Source organism: Epinephelus lanceolatus, chromosome 17 (genome assembly GCF_041903045.1).
Source record: "Epinephelus lanceolatus isolate andai-2023 chromosome 17, ASM4190304v1, whole genome shotgun sequence".
NCBI lineage: Eukaryota > Metazoa > Chordata > Actinopteri > Perciformes > Serranidae > Epinephelus > Epinephelus lanceolatus.
In genome coordinates, this window is record NC_135750.1 from 1,461,654 (window position 1) to 1,478,868 (window position 17,215).

The following is a 17,215-nucleotide window of genomic DNA, read 5'->3' on the forward strand; positions in this document are numbered from 1 at the left end:
GAAAGAGACTGAAACACAAAAGACAACTGGTTTGAAATCATATCAGCAGAGACAATCCTGTGATGGTTATGAGTTTATCAACTAATGTAAATCAGGATTTAAGTGGCCATCAGTTGAACATGTTGATGAATCCTGACCTGAGAGTTTCCAGTGTACAGTGTGAACTCTTCAGTCCATCAGACAGAAGCTTCACTCCTGAATCCTTCAGGTGGTTGTTACTCAGGTCCAGGTGTCTCAGACTGGAGGACTGGGAGCTGAGAACTGAGGACAGAGCTTCACAGCTTCTCTCTGAGAGGTTACAACCATTCAGCCTACAGAGACAACAATAGAGAAAAAAAAAACAAGCAATAGGTTGAAAAGACAACAGAGCATTAAAGTTATGATATATGAATCCAACTTAGGGCTGGGCGATATCGCTGAAAAATGTATCACAATATAAGTGTTTCAAATCAGTCGAAATCAATAATTATTGAATTTTTTAAAACCTATTTGAAATAAGGACCAGAAGAAAAAAATGTTAAATTTAAACACTTTTATTTTAAATGTAACCTTTCCTCAGTCATGAACAAATGAACACAGGGGAAAAAGAGGTTAACATAACCATGAAAAACAGTTAAATAAATAAATATCCTGGTTAATTATAAAATCCGAAGTACTGCCAAACTGGCAAAGTGACTTTTCCTAGACAGAGTCTACTGTATATTAACACTTAAAATAACATGTGTACAGATGTGAAGCCATGGCTGTATCTGACTGAGCCTTAATGAAAGCTGTTGTCTTGTATTTTTTTTCCTCTGAAAATATTAACCTTATAGTCAAACACAGTGTATTCAGCCTGTGTAGCTGAGGGGACGGGTCAAACTGATATGATGCTGATTTACAGGAGAATTCATATCAAATGGAGGTTAAACCATGAGCATAAACTACAGATCACCTGTAAAGCATTTAATAAATTAATCTATCATAATTAAAACAACTGAAGACTGAAAACAAACTGAAATACGGGTCTGATCACTTTTTTAATGAATTGACATCATTCCAGACAGGATGTAAGTGTGTCTGTGACTTCCTGTATGGACTGAAGGCTGCTGGAAACTGTCCGACTTCACCGCGGCTTTTTGTCACCGCCCCCCGCTGCGGCGGCCTGCTCTCGTCTACTTTCCAGGCGAGGCGCAGTTCATCTCGAACGAGCCTATTTTCTCCTTTCACTGTTTTGTTATGAGTTGCAGACACGAGGCACGACGGCGCAACCAAACATGAAACTGCTAGTGTGCGTCTCACTCAACAGGTTACAAGCAGTGAGTGAGTGAGTTTGTTCATGCAACCAAACTTGCTTAGCTGGGCTGGGAGCGCCGGGAGAGGCTGAAGCCCTCGCTGGAACTGCATCCCCCAGAATGCCTTGCGGTTCAGGACGGTGATTTTCTTCCTGTTTTATTAGACGTTTTATCGAACGTACAGTACAGGCCAAAAGTTTGGACACACCTTCTCATTCAATGCGTTTTCTTTATTTTCATGACTTTTTACATTGTAGATTCTCACTGAAGGCATCAAAACTATGAATGAACACATGTGGAGTTATGTACTTAACAAAAAAAGGTGAAGTAACTGAAAACATGTTTTATATTCTAGTTTCTTCAAAATAGCCACCCTTTGCTCTGATTACTGCTTTGCACACTCTTGGCATTCTCTCCATGAGCTTCAAGAGGTAGTCACCTGAAATGGTTTCCACTTCACAGGTGTGCCTTATCAGGGTTAATTAGTGGAATTTCTTGCTTTATCAATGGGGTTGGGACCATCAGTTGTGTTGTGCAGAAGTCAGGTTAATACACAGCCGACAGCCCTATTGGACAACTGTTAAAATTCATATTATGGCAAGAACCAATCAGCTAACTAAAGAAAAACGAGTGGCCATCATTACTTTAAGAAATTAAGGTCAGTCAGTCCGGAAAATTGCAAAAACTTTAAATGTGTCCCCAAGTGGAGTCGCAAAAACCATCAAGCGCTACAACGAAACTGGCACACATGAGGACCGACCCAGGAAAGGAAGACCAAGAGTCACCTCTGCTTCTGAGGATAAGTTCATCCGAGTCACCAGCCTCAGAAACCGCAAGTTAACAGCAGCTCAGATCAGAGACCAGATGAATGCCACACAGAGTTCTAGCAGCAGACCCATCTCTAGAACAACTGTTAAGAGGAGACTGCGCCAATCAGGCCTTCATGGTCAAATAGCTGCTAGGAAACCACTGCTAAGGAGAGGCAACAAGCAGAAGAGATTTGTTTGGGCCAAGAAACACAAGGAATGGACATTAGACCAGTGGAAATCTGTGCTTTGGTCTGATGAGTCCAAATTTGAGATCTTTGGTTCCAACCGCCGTGTCTTTGTGAGACGCAGAAAAGGTGAACGGATGGATTCCACATGCCTGGTTCCCACTGTGAAGCATGGAGGAGGAGGTGTGATGGTGTGGGGGTGTTTTGCTGGTGACACTGTTGGGGATTTATTCAAAATTGAAGGCAAACTGAACCAGCATGGCTACCACAGCATCCTGCAGCGACATGCCATCCCATCCGGTTTGCGTTTAGTTGGACGATCATTTATTTTTCAACAGGACAATGACCCCAAACACACCTCCAGGCTGTGTAAGGGCTATTTGACCAAGAAGGAGAGTGATGGAGTGCTGCGGCAGATGACCTGGCCTCCACAGTCACCGGACCTGAACCCAATCGAGATGGTTTGGGGTGAGCTGGACCGCAGAGTGAAGGCAAAGGGGCCAACAAGTGCTAAACACCTCTGGGAACTCCTTCAAGACTGTTGGAAAACCATTTCAGGTGACTACCTCTTGAAGCTCATGGAGAGAATGCCAAGAGTGTGCAAAGCAGTAATCAGAGCAAAGGGTGGCTATTTTGAAGAAACTAGAATATAAAACATGTTTTCAGTTATTTCACCTTTTTTTGTTAAGTACATAACTCCACATGTGTTCATTCATAGTTTTGATGCCTTCAGTGAGAATCTACAATGTAAATAGTCATGAAAATAAAGAAAACGCATTGAATGAGAAGGTGTGTCCAAACTTTTGGCCTGTACTGTATTTTCTATTGATATCGATCACGTGTCTATCGCGATAGACATCGCTATCGTTTTATCACCCAGCCCTAATCTAACTGTCTCTGTACTTACAGAGCTTTGTTGGAGGCTTTGACCACTGGCAGCAGCCTCAGAAGAGCCTCCTCTGAAGCAGAGTATTTCTTCAGGTCAAACACGTCCAGATCTTCTTCTGATGACAGTAAGATGAAGACCAGAGCTGACCACTGAGCAGGAGACAGTTTATCTGTGGAGAGACTTCCTGAACTCAGGGACTGTTGGATCTCCTCCACTAGAGAACGATCATTCAGTTCATTCAGACAGTGGAACAGATTGATGCTTCTCTCTGCAGACAGATCCTGGTTGATCTTCTTCTTGATGTACTGGACTGTTTCCTGATTGGTCTGTGAGCTACTTCCTGTCTGTGTCAGCAGACCTTGAAGGTGTTTCTGATTGGTCTGCAGTGAGAGACCCAGGAGGAAGCGGAGGAACAAGTCCAGGTGTCCATTTGGACTCTGTAAGGCCTTGTCCACAGCACTCTGGTGGAGATACTTCAGATTCGGTTTGTTTCTGAGGACTTCAGACCTTTGGGATGTTGTTTGTTGTTCTTCCATCAGATTGACTCCAGAGATGATGAAGGTCAGATGGACATGAAGAGCAGCCAGAAACTCCTGAACACTCAGATGGACGAAGCAGAACACCTTGTCCTGGTACAGTCCTCTCTCCTCTTTAAAGATCTGTGTGAACACTCCTGAGTACACTGAGGCTGCTCTGATATCGATGCCACACTCTGTCAGGTCTGATTCATAGAAGATCAGGTTGCCTTTCTGCAGCTGATCAAAAGCCAGTTTTCCCAGAGACTCAATCATCTTCCTGCTCTCTGGACTCCAGTGATGATCTGTCTCAGCTCCTCCATCATACTTGATGTTCTTCACTTTGGTCTGAACCACCAGGAAGTGGATGTACAGATCAGTCAGGGTCTTGGGCAGCTCTCCTTCCTCTCTGGTCTTCATCACATCCTCCAGAACTGTAGCAGTGATCCAGCAGAAGACTGGGATGTGGCACATGATGTGGAGGCTTCGTGATGTCTTGATGTGGGAGATGATTCTGCTGGCCTGCTCCTCATCTCTGAATCTCTTCCTGAAGTACTCCTCCTTCTGTGGGTCAGTGAACCCTCTGACCTCTGTCACCATGTCAACACAGTCAGGAGGGATCTGACTGGCTGCTGCAGGTCGTGTGGTTATCCAGAGGCGAGCAGAGGGAAGCAGTTTCCCCCTGATGAGGTTTGTCAGCAGCACATCCACTGAGGTGGACTCTGTAACATCAGTCAGGATCTCATTGTTGTGGAAGTCCAGAGGAAGTCGACACTCATCCAGACCGTCAAAGATGAACACAACCTGGAACTCTTCAAACCTGCAGATTCCTGCTTCTTTGGTTTCAGTAAAGAAGTGATGAACAAGTTCCACCAAGCTGTACTTTTTCTCTTTCAGCACATTCAGCTCTCTGAAAGTGAATGGAAATGTGAACTGTATGTCCTGGTTGGCTTTGTCTTCAGCCCAGTCCAGAGTGAACTTCTGTGTTAAGACTGTTTTCCCAATGCCAGCCACTCCCTTTGTCATCACTGTTCTGATTGGTTCATCTCTTCCAGGTGAGGCTTTAAAGATGTCTTCTTGTCTGATGGTTGTTTCTGGTCTGTCTAGTTTCCTGGATGCTGTTTCAATCTGTCTGACCTCATGTTCAACATTGACCTCTGCAGTCCCTCCCTCTGTGATGTAGAGCTCTGTGTAGATCTGATTCAGAAGGGTTGGGTTTCCTGCTTTAGCGATCCCCTCAAACACACACTGGAACTTCTTCTGCAGGTTAGATTTCAGTTTACGCTGACAGACTGCAGAATAACTTCCTGAATGAACACAACAAAGAAGATCAGTAAGACAAAGAAAATATTTCAACATGTCATTTCCTCAAAGAATGAGTATATGAATATATTTTGGTCCGTCTCTTGAGACATTAGTAAACGTCCCATTTATCCATCATGTTAAATCTTTATAGAAATCCTCTTACCGCTCTGCAGACAGTCAGCCAGCTCCTCCTGCTTCATTCTCCTCAGGAAGTTCAGTGTGATCTTCAGAAATGCCTCTCTGCTGCTCCTCCTCTGCTCCTCATCCTCACCCTCCAACACCTCCTCATCCTCCCTCTGACTCTCTAAGCATTCTGGGTAATGTGAACTCAGAACCTTCTGGATCTTCTTCAGCTCGTTCTTCACAAAAGTGAGGATGTTCTCCTCCAGCAGCTGGAACAGAATATTATATGAATGACACACTCAAACATCAGATCCATGTTGGACACACTGACAATCCACTGGTGTAAAAAGTGCAGCATGGAGATGATTGTGAACAGAATAGATGTCAAAGTAGTTGTTGTACATGTACAGACCATAAATATGGAGTCCAGGTGTGTTTGATGCTGCTGGGCAGACTGACCACTGGGAACCTCTGAGCTCTCCTGGTCCACTCTGTGGAGGAATCATCAACAGTGAGCTCACATGGTGTTTGCACCAGGAGACTGTAGAACTTATATCATTTACAAAAACACACACAGACCAGTTAGTTAAAGACATGTTCTGTCATGATTGATCAGAATGAAAACCAGATGTAAACAACACTGTAAATGATGGACACCTGATTCTGTGTCTCATGACTGAGGATCACAACACTTACTTCATCTGTTTCAATCAGCAGTTTCATTCACTTACAGCAGGTCAGAAGAAGGACGTCCATCTTTGAAGGTAATCAGACCACCCATAGACCGATCACTCTTCATGGACACACAGCTGGGTACAGGGGACTTTTCTCTCTGCTGCTGGAAACTGATAGAAACACTGACATTTACTAAACATACAGGATTTCTGTCTCTGATTTCAAAGGTTTTATTGGACAGTAACAGTTATTTTATTTGCCATTTAATCATGTCTTTGTGATAAGTCTTGTTTGTCATTGTCAAATATCAAGTCTGCCAATTATATTCTTGAATAACAGATTCACGTACAAATGTGCTAAGACTTAACACTGTTGACCTGCCACAGCACTTCAAACTCAGGTTTAGTTTGCGCTAAAAGAACATGTAAACATCAGAGAGGAGCATGGAGACCTTTGAAAACTTAAAGTTATCTCTCACACATTCAGTCTCTCTTTCAAACTCAGTGTAGATCAATTTGGATCGATGTTTGAGCACTGCTTGGGTGGAGAAAGACAGTATTTCGTGATGGAAGTGAAGGGACCTCGTCCTTAATATTAAGAAGTCACAGTCAGACCCTACATTCCTCCTCTACCTCTGGACGTTTGTCCACCCTGTCCCTCAGAGGACCCTGTGGTCTCTCATTTCAGTCAAGACTCCTCTCTGTTCTGGTCCCACACTGGTGGAATGAACTTCCTGCTGAAGTCAGGACAGCAGAGTCACTGAACATCTTCCACCTCAATCTGAAAACCATCTTTCACTCTACATCTTCACACACCTGACAAGTTCTTACAAACATCTCAATTCTGTTAAAATAAAAACCTTCATCACTTGAACTGTAGCTCTCTGACACATGTTCAGTTGTTTATTTATTTTCTGATGACATCGACCTGATGCTGTTCAGTTTGATTTAACCTGTTGTCAGTCACTGTGGACTGTAATGTCCTCTGTCCCTCACTGATTGCCTGTATTCATACAGACTGTGATGACTGTAGTTTGGACACATATCAGATCATAGAATCTCTTCATGTTTTATCCAGGAAGTGACTGATGACCTGACATGTAGTTTTAGTTTGACTCTATGGTCCTTTTCACCCAACAGGACAAAATATCAGCAGCCTCCACTGCCCACTTTTCTTTATGGAGAACTCAAATATCAGCAGTAGGAGACCAGTTATACTGGGAAGCTGTCAGCTTCATTTGACATTTAATGTCAGCTTACTGTGCAGCAGAGAGTTTTTGTCTTTTAACATCAATGCCATGTTCATGTGACGGGTCAGACTTGGGGGACACACGTCTGGGGTCAGGGTCAGGGTCATGTTCAGGTTCTGGTCCAGGTGAGTCTGGTCTCTGATGGATCCTAGTACACAGAGAGGAAGACCAGCAGGGAGGGAAATTCAGTTTTTAGTCTTCAGCCTCAGCAGCTGCCGGAGAAACTATCAGCTATCAACAGGAAAAGGATCAACACACCAACGTTTAAGTAGAACTGAATTTACTTACAGCAGGTCAGAAGAAGGACGTCCATCTTTGAAGGTAATCAGACCACCCATAGACCGATCACTCTTCATGGACACACAGCTGGGTACAGGGGACTTTTCTCTCTGCTTTTGGAAACTGATAGAAACACTGACATTTACTAAACATACAGGATTTCTGTGGCTGATTTCAAAGGTTTAATTGGACAGTAAAATTTATTTTATTTGCCATTTAATCATGTTTTTGCAGTAAGTCTTGTTTGTCATTGTCAAATATCAAGTCTGCCAATTATATTCTTGAATAACAGATTCATGTACAAATGTGCAAATGTGCTAAGACGAATCACTGTTAACCTGCCACAGCTCTTGACACCTAAGTTTGGTTTGGGCCACAGCACACCTGGGAGTAAGGTCAGTTTCTGTCAGTGATAAACCTTTGTCTTAGTCATTTGTTCGTGAGTCCTGCACTAATTTCCCTGACTGTGGTTGTGATCGGCAATCTGGGGCTTTGGCTTTAATCAGAGGGTGTTTCTGCAAAACCAAAGCCCAGTTACCACCAAAGGCTGAGAGGCTGATCACTCTTCATGGACACACAGCTGGGTACAGGGGACTTTTCTCTCTGCTGCTGGAAACTGATAGAAACACTGACATTTACTGAACATACAAGATTCCTACCTCAAAGGCTTTATTGGACAGTAAAATTTATTTTATTTGCCATTTAATCATGTCTTTGCAGTAAGTCTTGTTTGTCATTGTCAAATGTCTATGAATCTGCCAATTATATTCTTGAATAACAGATTCACGTACAAATGTGCTAAGACTGAACACTGTTGACCTGCCACAGCACTTCAAACTAAGGTTTAGTTTGCGCTAAAAGAACATGTAAACATCAGAGAGGAGCATGGAGACCTTTGAAAACTTAAAGTTATCTCTCACACGTTCAGTCTCTCTTTCAAACTCAGTGTAGATCAATTTGGATCGATGTTTGAGCACTGCTTGGGTGGAGACAGACAGTATTTCGTGATGGAAGTGAAGGGACCTTGTCCTTAATACTAAGAAGCCACAGTCAGACCCTCCATTCCTCCTCTACCTCTGGACGTTTGTCCGTCCTGTCCCTCAGAGGACCCTGTGGTCTCTCATTTCAGTCAAGACTCTTCTCTGTTCTGGTCCCACACTGGTGGAATGAACTTCCTGCTGAAGTCAGGACAGCAGAGTCACTGAACATCTTCCACCTCAATCTGAAAACCATCTTTCACTCTACATCTTCACACACCTGACAAGTTCTTACAAACATCTCAATTCTGTTAAAATAAAAACCTTCATCACTTGAACTGCAGCTCTCTGACACATGTTCAGTTGTTTATTTGAGAGGGATGCACTTTTATTTTCTGATGACATCGACCTGATGCTGTTCAGTTTGATTGAACCTGTTGTCAGTCACTGTGGACTGTAATGTCCTCTGTCCCTCACTGATTGCCTGTATTCATACAGACTGTGATGACTGTAGTTTGGACACATATCAGATCATAGAATCTCTTCATGTTTTATCCAGGAAGTGACTGATGACCTGACATGTAGTTTTAGTCTGACTCTATGGTCCTTTTCACCCAACAGGACAAAATATCAGCAGCCTCCACTGCCCACTTTTCTTTATGGAGAACTCAAATATCAGCAGTAGGAGACCAGTTATACTGGGAAGCTGTCAGCTTCATTTGACATTTAATGTCAGCTTACTGTGCAGCAGAGACTTTTCGTCCTTTAACATCGATGCCATGTTCATGTGACGGGTCAGACTTGGGGGACACACAGTTGGGGTCAGGGTCAGGTTCAGGTTCAGGTCCAGGTGAGTCTGGTCTCTGATGGATCCTAGCACACAGAGAGGAAGAGCAGCAGGGAGGGAAATTCAGTTTTTAGTCTTCAGCCTCAGCAGCTGCTGGAGAAACTATCAGCTATCAACAGGAAAAGGATCAACACAGCAACGTTTAACTAGAACTGAATTTACTGAAGAAAATGTGTGTGAGTGCTGACAGCTGAAGATTATGGTTTAACAAGATGGAGTTATGTGTCACATAAGGGGAACTCAACACTATATTTTCTGTCACAGCTGGGATTTGAACTGATAACATTTAATCAGTGAGGTGCACACTGCACCAAGGAAGCTAATGTCTGACACAGAGATACATGTATACTTGTCTTTATGCTGCAACACATGATTAATTCATTGTCAATGAATCTGCAGATGATATTCTCCAAAAACAGTCTAATGTACAAATGAAAAAAAAAGATATTCAGTTGATGAACATGTTGAAGGTGAAACAGGATCAAATGTGATGTCAAGTGTTGAGTGTGATACCTTTTCATGTTGGTGATAACCTGCAGCCTCCTGATGAAGACAGACAGACAGACAGACAGACAGACAGGTTCATCATTAGACTTTAAAGTGTTTGTTGTCAGATAAACTTTGTGCTGTGGAGTCTGGATCAAAGACAGGAGGTGAACACATGAACCAACAGACACACATTAGAGACTGGAATCAATCAAAGGTCCACTTACTCAGTTTCTTCTCATGGACTTCATCACTCTGCAGCTCTCTGCTGTCTGGACCAGGTCTGTGGACACAAAGAGTTTTCTGTTGATCTGAGTAGGACCATGTGCTCCATCAGGACTCAGACTGGAGGCAGACTGGCTCTTTTAAGCCCTCTTCAGACAGGAAATATGTGACACTGCTGCCGTCATGGATTTGTTAAAGTGATATTTGCTCATTGAGACAGAGGAGACGTTTACACTGATGTTTCTTACAGCTTCATTCACACATGGCAGCACATTTATGGACAGAGACTCCATGAGAGAGAGAACAACAGTGAGTGAAATGATGTGAAGGAAGAAGAAGGTTTTCTCAGCCTCTGTTAGAGTTCATAATGTGTCCTCTTCTACACCACAGGGACACACTTCATGTTGCTTTGTCTTTGTCTGTCTTTGGGGATGACCTCACTTTTCACTTGTGTTTGAGCGACTCTGAAAAGCTCTTCAACATTTCAAATGTTCCAATGTGCTCGTCACATCATCCAAAATCAATCCCATCAGCTCCCAGAGACTTTCTACCTTCATCTGTAGAGGAAACACTGAGAGCATCAGTCCAATCATTGATCAGCACGTCATCACTCATTCATCCTTCACATCATTTCTCCTGGACTCAACCTCCTGATTATCACTGATGGACTCTGAGTCACGTGACGTCCACCACTAATGTCTCCTCTCAGTCAGGCTGTTGGTGGATCTGTGGCCCTCTGGTGGCACAAAGGGAAACTGCAGCATGTCACTTTGAGCTGACACACTCAGTTCACCCAAAATAATAACAGCCATCATTATTTCTGTGCTGATTGAATATGGCTGATGTGCTTTGAACACCTTCTTTATGCAGACGCTCACTTACAAACATAAAACCAGTTTCTCTCTAAATGTCATCGACCAGTAAAAACTTTCATGTCCTGATGGATCATCACCAGGATCACGTTTCTGTCTCAACATGAAGATTAAAGAGGGAAATTAATCATTTTAAAACTGAACTCAACTTTAAAATAAAGTCAGAAACACCAACATGATAAAAACTAGATCAAATATTAAATTCTACTGTGGGTGGATTCGTGGCTCAGATCACCTCAATACTTCATACAGTCACGTGACAGTGTCCATGGCAGAGTAGACATGTTGTTGCTCAGACTTAAGAACTATGTGACCTACTGAGGGCCTTTTCTCATTAGTTTATTACATTTTTATAAACCCAACACAGAAAACCGATCAGTACATGTATCAATAGTGATTTGTTATTGGACAGAGAAGATGTTTGTTTTTATTGGTCAGTGGTGAGGACAAATCAGAGCAGAGGAAGCTGCCATCAGCCGCTCTACTTCTATCAGTCCACTGGATGGCCTCATGGAGCTGATGGGGAGGATTTTACTGTTTCATGGGAATCAAAACTAAATGTCACTTTTTGTGGCGGCCATCTTTGATCCTGATGTTTGAATAATTAATTTAATCCTTAACCATAACCCTCTTTTATTTAAAGAGATGAAAAAAAGTTAGTGAGAAACCAGATAACCTGCAGTTATCAGCTGGATGTGGTGTAGTTACTCACTGTAACCACTGGAGGTCATTACTTTAAATATTCTACTCCTCTCTTCTCCCTCCCCCTCCTTTTCTCCTCCTCTCCTCAGACCTGAAAACTGGTTTTCCTTCGTTCCACAGCTGACTGAAGAAATCAAGCCTTTTGTTATACTAAACAGAGCAGCTTGGTTTGAGTTGTTTTAAGACTCAAAGCAGATGAAGATATTTTCAAAATGGCTTCTCTCCTGCTCAGCTCATCTTTTTTTATTTTTTTTTTATTCGTTTATTTTTTTTATCAGGGACCATGTACAGAGAACATTGGACTCAACAGAGTAAAGATGCACTGCACCAGATTATAGCTTTTTAGCTAGTTTCCATCTGCAGTCCCTGAGGCAGGCAAAAGAAGAAATAACAAAAGAAAAATTAAAATATTATAAAGAGACATATATAAAGACAGACTGAAACAGTACAAGAAAATAGAGTGTATTGAAATCCATAGGACAACGCACACACAGCGTCCAAAGTGCAAGTGCTCACAGTTCCAGAAAACAGTCATACAAGGTGCACACGCCCATACAGAGCGCACAGTGCAACACAAGCCCCTTTTACACTGCCAGATTTTCCGCGAATGTTGGGCCATTTTGCGGCAAGCTGCAAGCGTTTTAGACACACAGAGCCAGATTGGCGAGTTGATCCAAGGTGCCCAATTTTCCGCCTCGTAGGGTAGACATATTGGCGGAACCTTTTTGGTTTAAAAAGACCGAGGCGGCCTTCTGCAACGGGAGGGGCTGGTGGTGACTTGTGGGAGGAGCTGTTGATGACGCCGCACGTGTGACCCACTGGCGGTGGATAAACAGGAAACAGCTGATAGCAGGAATTAGCGAGCAGCTAGTAGCAAGAGGGAAACACAAATCTGACAGACACTGTAAAGATGAGCAACTGGGGAGACAAGGAATTGCGCATCCTCCTTGTCCTCATAAACGAAGAGGCCATTAACCGTCAGATGACGGGGACGGTGAAGGACGGGCCGACTTACAAGAGAATCGCCGAAGGACTGACCAGCCGCGGCTTCCCTCCCACGTCACTGTTTACGTCACACGCTGAGCTACACGTTTTGTTACGTGCTCACGCCCCCCATTGCCCCGAAAAAGGCACATTCTGTATAAACAAAAGTAGGTAGGCAGCATTTTGCTGCACTCCCCGATTTTGTTTTTATACTGCCAATGCTGAAAAAAGACTGATTGGGCTTTCCTGCAAATTTGCACAATTTCTATCTACAAAGGGCTACAGAGAAGCCTGAAGAGAAAAAAAAACCTCCCTCCAAAGGCCTACTCCCCTCTTCTTCATTACGTCCTCATTACGTCTATGATAGACATAGGCGTTGGCAAGGCAACGTTAGACACATGGAAGAGGAGAGCAAGTGTAACACGCTAAAAGAAGAGTGGAAGAGAAGAGGAGTAAAACACGCTGCTGACTGGCAACAAACAAGGGAGATAACACAGAGGCTCATGCTACGTTAGGCTACAGTAGGTTAAGTGTTAGCAACTGGATGCTGTGTTTTCATATATAACGTTATAGCCTATGTTACATTAGAGGCAAACTAAAAAGACCTGTCCAGCAGAAACTCTGCGACCATCTCGTCCCTTTTTAGCTCAGGATGAAGCTGCATCAGTCTTCGCCATTGCTCAAAAGCAGAGCTGATGTTGACCCAAGTTTTGGCTTTAGCTACGGCTAAAGAAGAGCTGCAAGCATCCATCTGATCTGTTGTACATGAATGCATCTGCACATTGTTTGCATGTGTTAGATACTGAATATTATAGTGCACTGAGATTTGTCACAAATTGTAGAGCACACACTCATCACTGTACGCGTCCAAGGCTGGCTGGCCATCTTTGACCTTTCGTTTGGTATTTGTTCATTTATAAAGCCATACTGGATAAACTCCCTTCATACAGTTGTACTTTGATTGAGCAGAGATCTGACTGCAGCTACAGTCTGAGATCTCAAGACTTGGTTGTGTTGTCTGTTCCTGGTGCTCTGACTGAGCTTGGAAAAAAGCTTTTAGGAGCTTTGCTCCTCTCACTTGGAATAGTCTTCAAAAAGAGTTGAAGCAACATCAACTGGTCTCTGCCTGTTTTTAAAGCTCTCATAAGTACAAGGATGAATGCGTCAGGTGGTTTTTGTCATTGTGCGAAGGTGTTGTAATATTTCTGCATATAACTGTATATCTTTTATGTTTTTTTATTGTGTTGTTGTTTGTCTGTAACTGTTTCTTACGCTGCTGTCTTGGCCAGGTCTTTCTTGAAAAACAGTAGCTACAGTCTGAGATCTTAAGACTTAGTTGTGTTGTCTGTTCCTGGTGCTCTGACTGAGCTGGGAAACAAAGTCTTGGCCATGTCTTCCTTGAAAAAGAGATTGCTGATGTCAGCAGGACTTACCTGGTTAAATATGGGTTAAATAAAAGTAAGCTCTGATCTATGTTCATATAGGTAACATTACTTAGAAATTGATGCAGCTGCCTAAATAAGCTTTGATTTATGGTTAAACAGGTCACTTTACTTATCGCTTAGTATTTGATACAATTATCTAAATGTGCCTCGATTTATGTTTTTATGGGTGACTTAACTTATTACTGAGTACTTGATACAATTAGCCAGATGAGCTTTGGTTGATGGAATTGCCTTAGTAAGCTTTGATTTATGGTTATACAGATTACATTAATTATTACTCAGATTTTGACACAATTGATTAAGTGAACCCAGATGTATGTCAACATTACTTATTACACAATATTCACAACCCATTCCCATTCCAAAGTCGTAAAATACTGCTGCTTTGTAAGTGATTTGGGCATCAGCCACCTTTCAGGGCGGTATGATGCCAGGTCGCGTCAGTTTGTAAAGTGGTCCAGTGGAACCTGTGGTGGTGTTATGATACGCCACCAGTTGGCAGGATGGCACCTGTGGTGGTGGTATTATGATAAACTGCTGGTCACAACATTATATAAGTCGCAAAAAAATCCTGATAGGCTGTGCTGGAGGTTTGGTGGATGGGTCCAACAAACTGAGGACTTTCACCCAGTAGGCTGGTGTTCTCTTCCCTTAGAGCCAAACCATGACTTTTTTTTTAAAAAACCTAACCAAGAAGTGCATGTTTGATTAGACCCCCAAGTCTATGGCTATGATACAAAAGCAGCAACACACAAAATGTAATGAAATACAGATGATATTCTTCTGAACATGATGAAACTGCAAACTAATATATCAGCAATTTTTGAAAAAAAAAAAATTATCTGTTTCAGGATACAGTATTAACTGGAATAAAGGCGTATTGATGCTGGTCATTTTACCTCTCCTTTTGGAAAACTCTCCTCATCTCCCTAATCAGCACAATAAACTCCATTAAGATGATCATTTTACCTCAAATATTAAACCTAATTCAAAATTTCCTTTTTTTTTGACAATGGCATTCTTTGAGAGATAACACTCCATCACAATCTCCCTCTTGTGGAATTACAAAACCAATAGGATAAGTAGGAAACTTCTACACTAATACAATTCTAAAGGAGGACTAACTCTTTCAAATTCCATGTTATACTATTGGACCTCTGTTATTAAGCCCTTTAAGGTTTTGCTAGATACATCAATCTCTCAGCCTAACTGGTTAAAAACAGAGCAAGAAGATTGTTTTCCCCGCTCCATTGGTGATATACTCCTCGCTCTCACTCCCATTGATCAATTAATCTTCAATTACAATCCTATCATACATAATTTAATACATATATGGAAGCAGATCAAATCCCACTTCAGTCTTAAGCCAATTTATCTCGTTCTTCCCATTGCAGAAAAACCCACTTTCATCCCATTCATTCTAGATAAAACCTTCTGGAGCGACTTAGGAATCCATAGTATCAAGGATCTATGTATAGATGGTACATTTGCCATCTTTGGACGAAAGAAATTCAATCTTCCAAACATCATATTTGCAGACATTTACAAATCAGAGGTTACGAAAACATTTAAAATGATTTGAAATTGAGAGGCAATCAACAATAGACAACTGTCCTAAAATGTCACCATATCAAGACTATTTCATCTCCTACCTACATGACACGCTGCTATCATCAGCATCTCCAACTTCTGAAAGATATAAAGCCAGTTGGATGAAACAAATATGTATTCAAATACCAGATGACATATGGGATGAAAGCCTTAGACACATACACAAATGTTCACTGTCTCCATAATCACCATTACTCCAAGGTAAAAATACACAACATATATCTAAACATGTCACCAACTTGTGACAAATGTCATTCCTCAGAGGCAACTCTTTCTCGTAGATTTGTTTTGTGGCCCAAGGTTGCATCTTTTTGTTCTGATGTCTTAAACAAAATCTCAGAAATTATTAATATTTCACCAGAATCACAGCCTATATTAATCATTTTGGGTGTATCTGAAGCATTAAGACAGCTGTCCACTGCACAACAAAAGTTCCTCTCTGACTGTATCATTACAGCAAAAAAAAAAAAAAAACCCCTACTACTCATACAATGGAAAGGAACAACAGTTCCTACCTACAATATGTGGCTAAATGATCTAACCAGCACACTACATTTAGAAAATCTAAGATACATCTTAAAAGGCAAACTCCAACCATATATCACAATCTGGAAACCTCTCATATTACCTCTTGCACAAAGTACAGTTCCTGAGTTGTAACACATCCTTTAACAGTATCCCATTTTGAGTTTGAGTTAATGAGTGACACAAGGAAAAGGGATAGGGGAACAGAAGAGGTTAAGTCCTGTACTTTGACTTTGGTCTATTTCATGTTTCCTCCCTTTATTTAGTTTATGCACATTTATTGTGTTTTGTTTTGTTTTGTTTTTACAACAATTTCCTACATCTGTAAACGCATTATTTGGGAGCTCTAGCAAGTAATTTGAAATGAGCACTGACATTACAATATGATATATGTAATTCCATCTTTGGCTCATTAAACACACTTGGAAAAAACTGATGAAGAAATGAGCATTAAAGGACTGAGAGCAGACAGAGTTCATCCTCCGTTTCTCAGGTGTGTTTTACCAGGTGAGCGCTCTGATCCCTGCTGGGTCCTAGTGCTCATCCACCTCCTACCTTCAGATCAGACTGAACTCATCCTCTCATTCAGAGCAACACTTCATCTGAACTTCAAACTTAACACAGTTTCTCTCTGCCCGCTCACACAGGCGGCCATCTTGTTTCACAGCTTTAAATAATGACGGGTTCACCATCAATTCAACTGTTTCTCTAACCACAACAATCAATGACATCATGAAAACCAATCATTCCTCCACTTACTGAACTTTCAGACATGAACTTCATCAGTGTTCAGCTCTCCTCTGTCCTCAGCAGGTCTGAGTGTCACTTCAACTTCAACTCCGATCAGTCCGTGTGAATCCTTCATCAGAGTGTGAGTTCTGACTTCACTGTGAAAGTATGCAGTCTAACTAGTTGGACTGAGTCTCAACGTGAGCTGCGTTCACATGATTAAATGTTAGTGTGAACATAAACCTCCTCACAGCAACAACAAGAGTCTTTCAGGATCAAATTCAGTATCTGTGCAAAAGTCATGATGACTTGTAAAGAGCTGCTTTGACAGCAGATAGTTTAGAGGATCCATGCACGGCGCTCTTTGTCACTTTGTGCTCTTGTATATGTAGATGAATGGGGAACAGATGATGATGCAGAAACCTTTGCAGACACTGTTGTGTAGAGTTTAGCTTGCTGAACACAACTTGAATAAAAACAGTAGGCTTGTTTGAGATGAATTGCACCTC

At 41.9% G+C, this 17,215-nt stretch overlaps 1 protein-coding gene across 1 annotated transcript; it reads right to left on the bottom strand.

Moving 5' to 3' along the window:
- Positions 1-3,171: 3,171 nt before the first annotated feature.
- Positions 3,172-16,847, bottom strand: LOC144458381 (NLR family CARD domain-containing protein 3-like). The gene is made up of 10 exons (XM_078160800.1): positions 16,737-16,847; positions 9,841-9,896; positions 9,641-9,670; positions 9,022-9,153; positions 7,313-7,426; positions 7,035-7,172; positions 5,832-5,945; positions 5,513-5,591; positions 5,141-5,369; positions 3,172-4,979 (listed from the first exon to the last, which is right to left on the bottom strand). Exons 3-10 carry the CDS (start codon positions 9,646-9,648, stop codon positions 3,172-3,174), a joined length of 2,622 nt encoding a protein of 873 aa, XP_078016926.1. The 5' UTR covers positions 9,649-9,670; positions 9,841-9,896; positions 16,737-16,847.
- Between the last annotated feature and the right edge of the window lie 368 nt (positions 16,848-17,215).

What these genes read in the sequence shown, in the direction of transcription:
- LOC144458381 (XM_078160800.1), bottom strand. An exon ending in CGAAAAGTCTCTGCTGCACA is followed by an intron (nt 7,427 to 9,021) that starts GTAAGCTGACAT and finishes TGTTTCTATCAG; the next exon opens with TTTCCAAAAGCAGAGAGAAA. An exon ending in ACCTGGACTCCATATTTATG is followed by an intron (nt 5,370 to 5,512) that starts GTCTGTACATGT and finishes ATTCTGTTCCAG; the next exon opens with CTGCTGGAGGAGAACATCCT.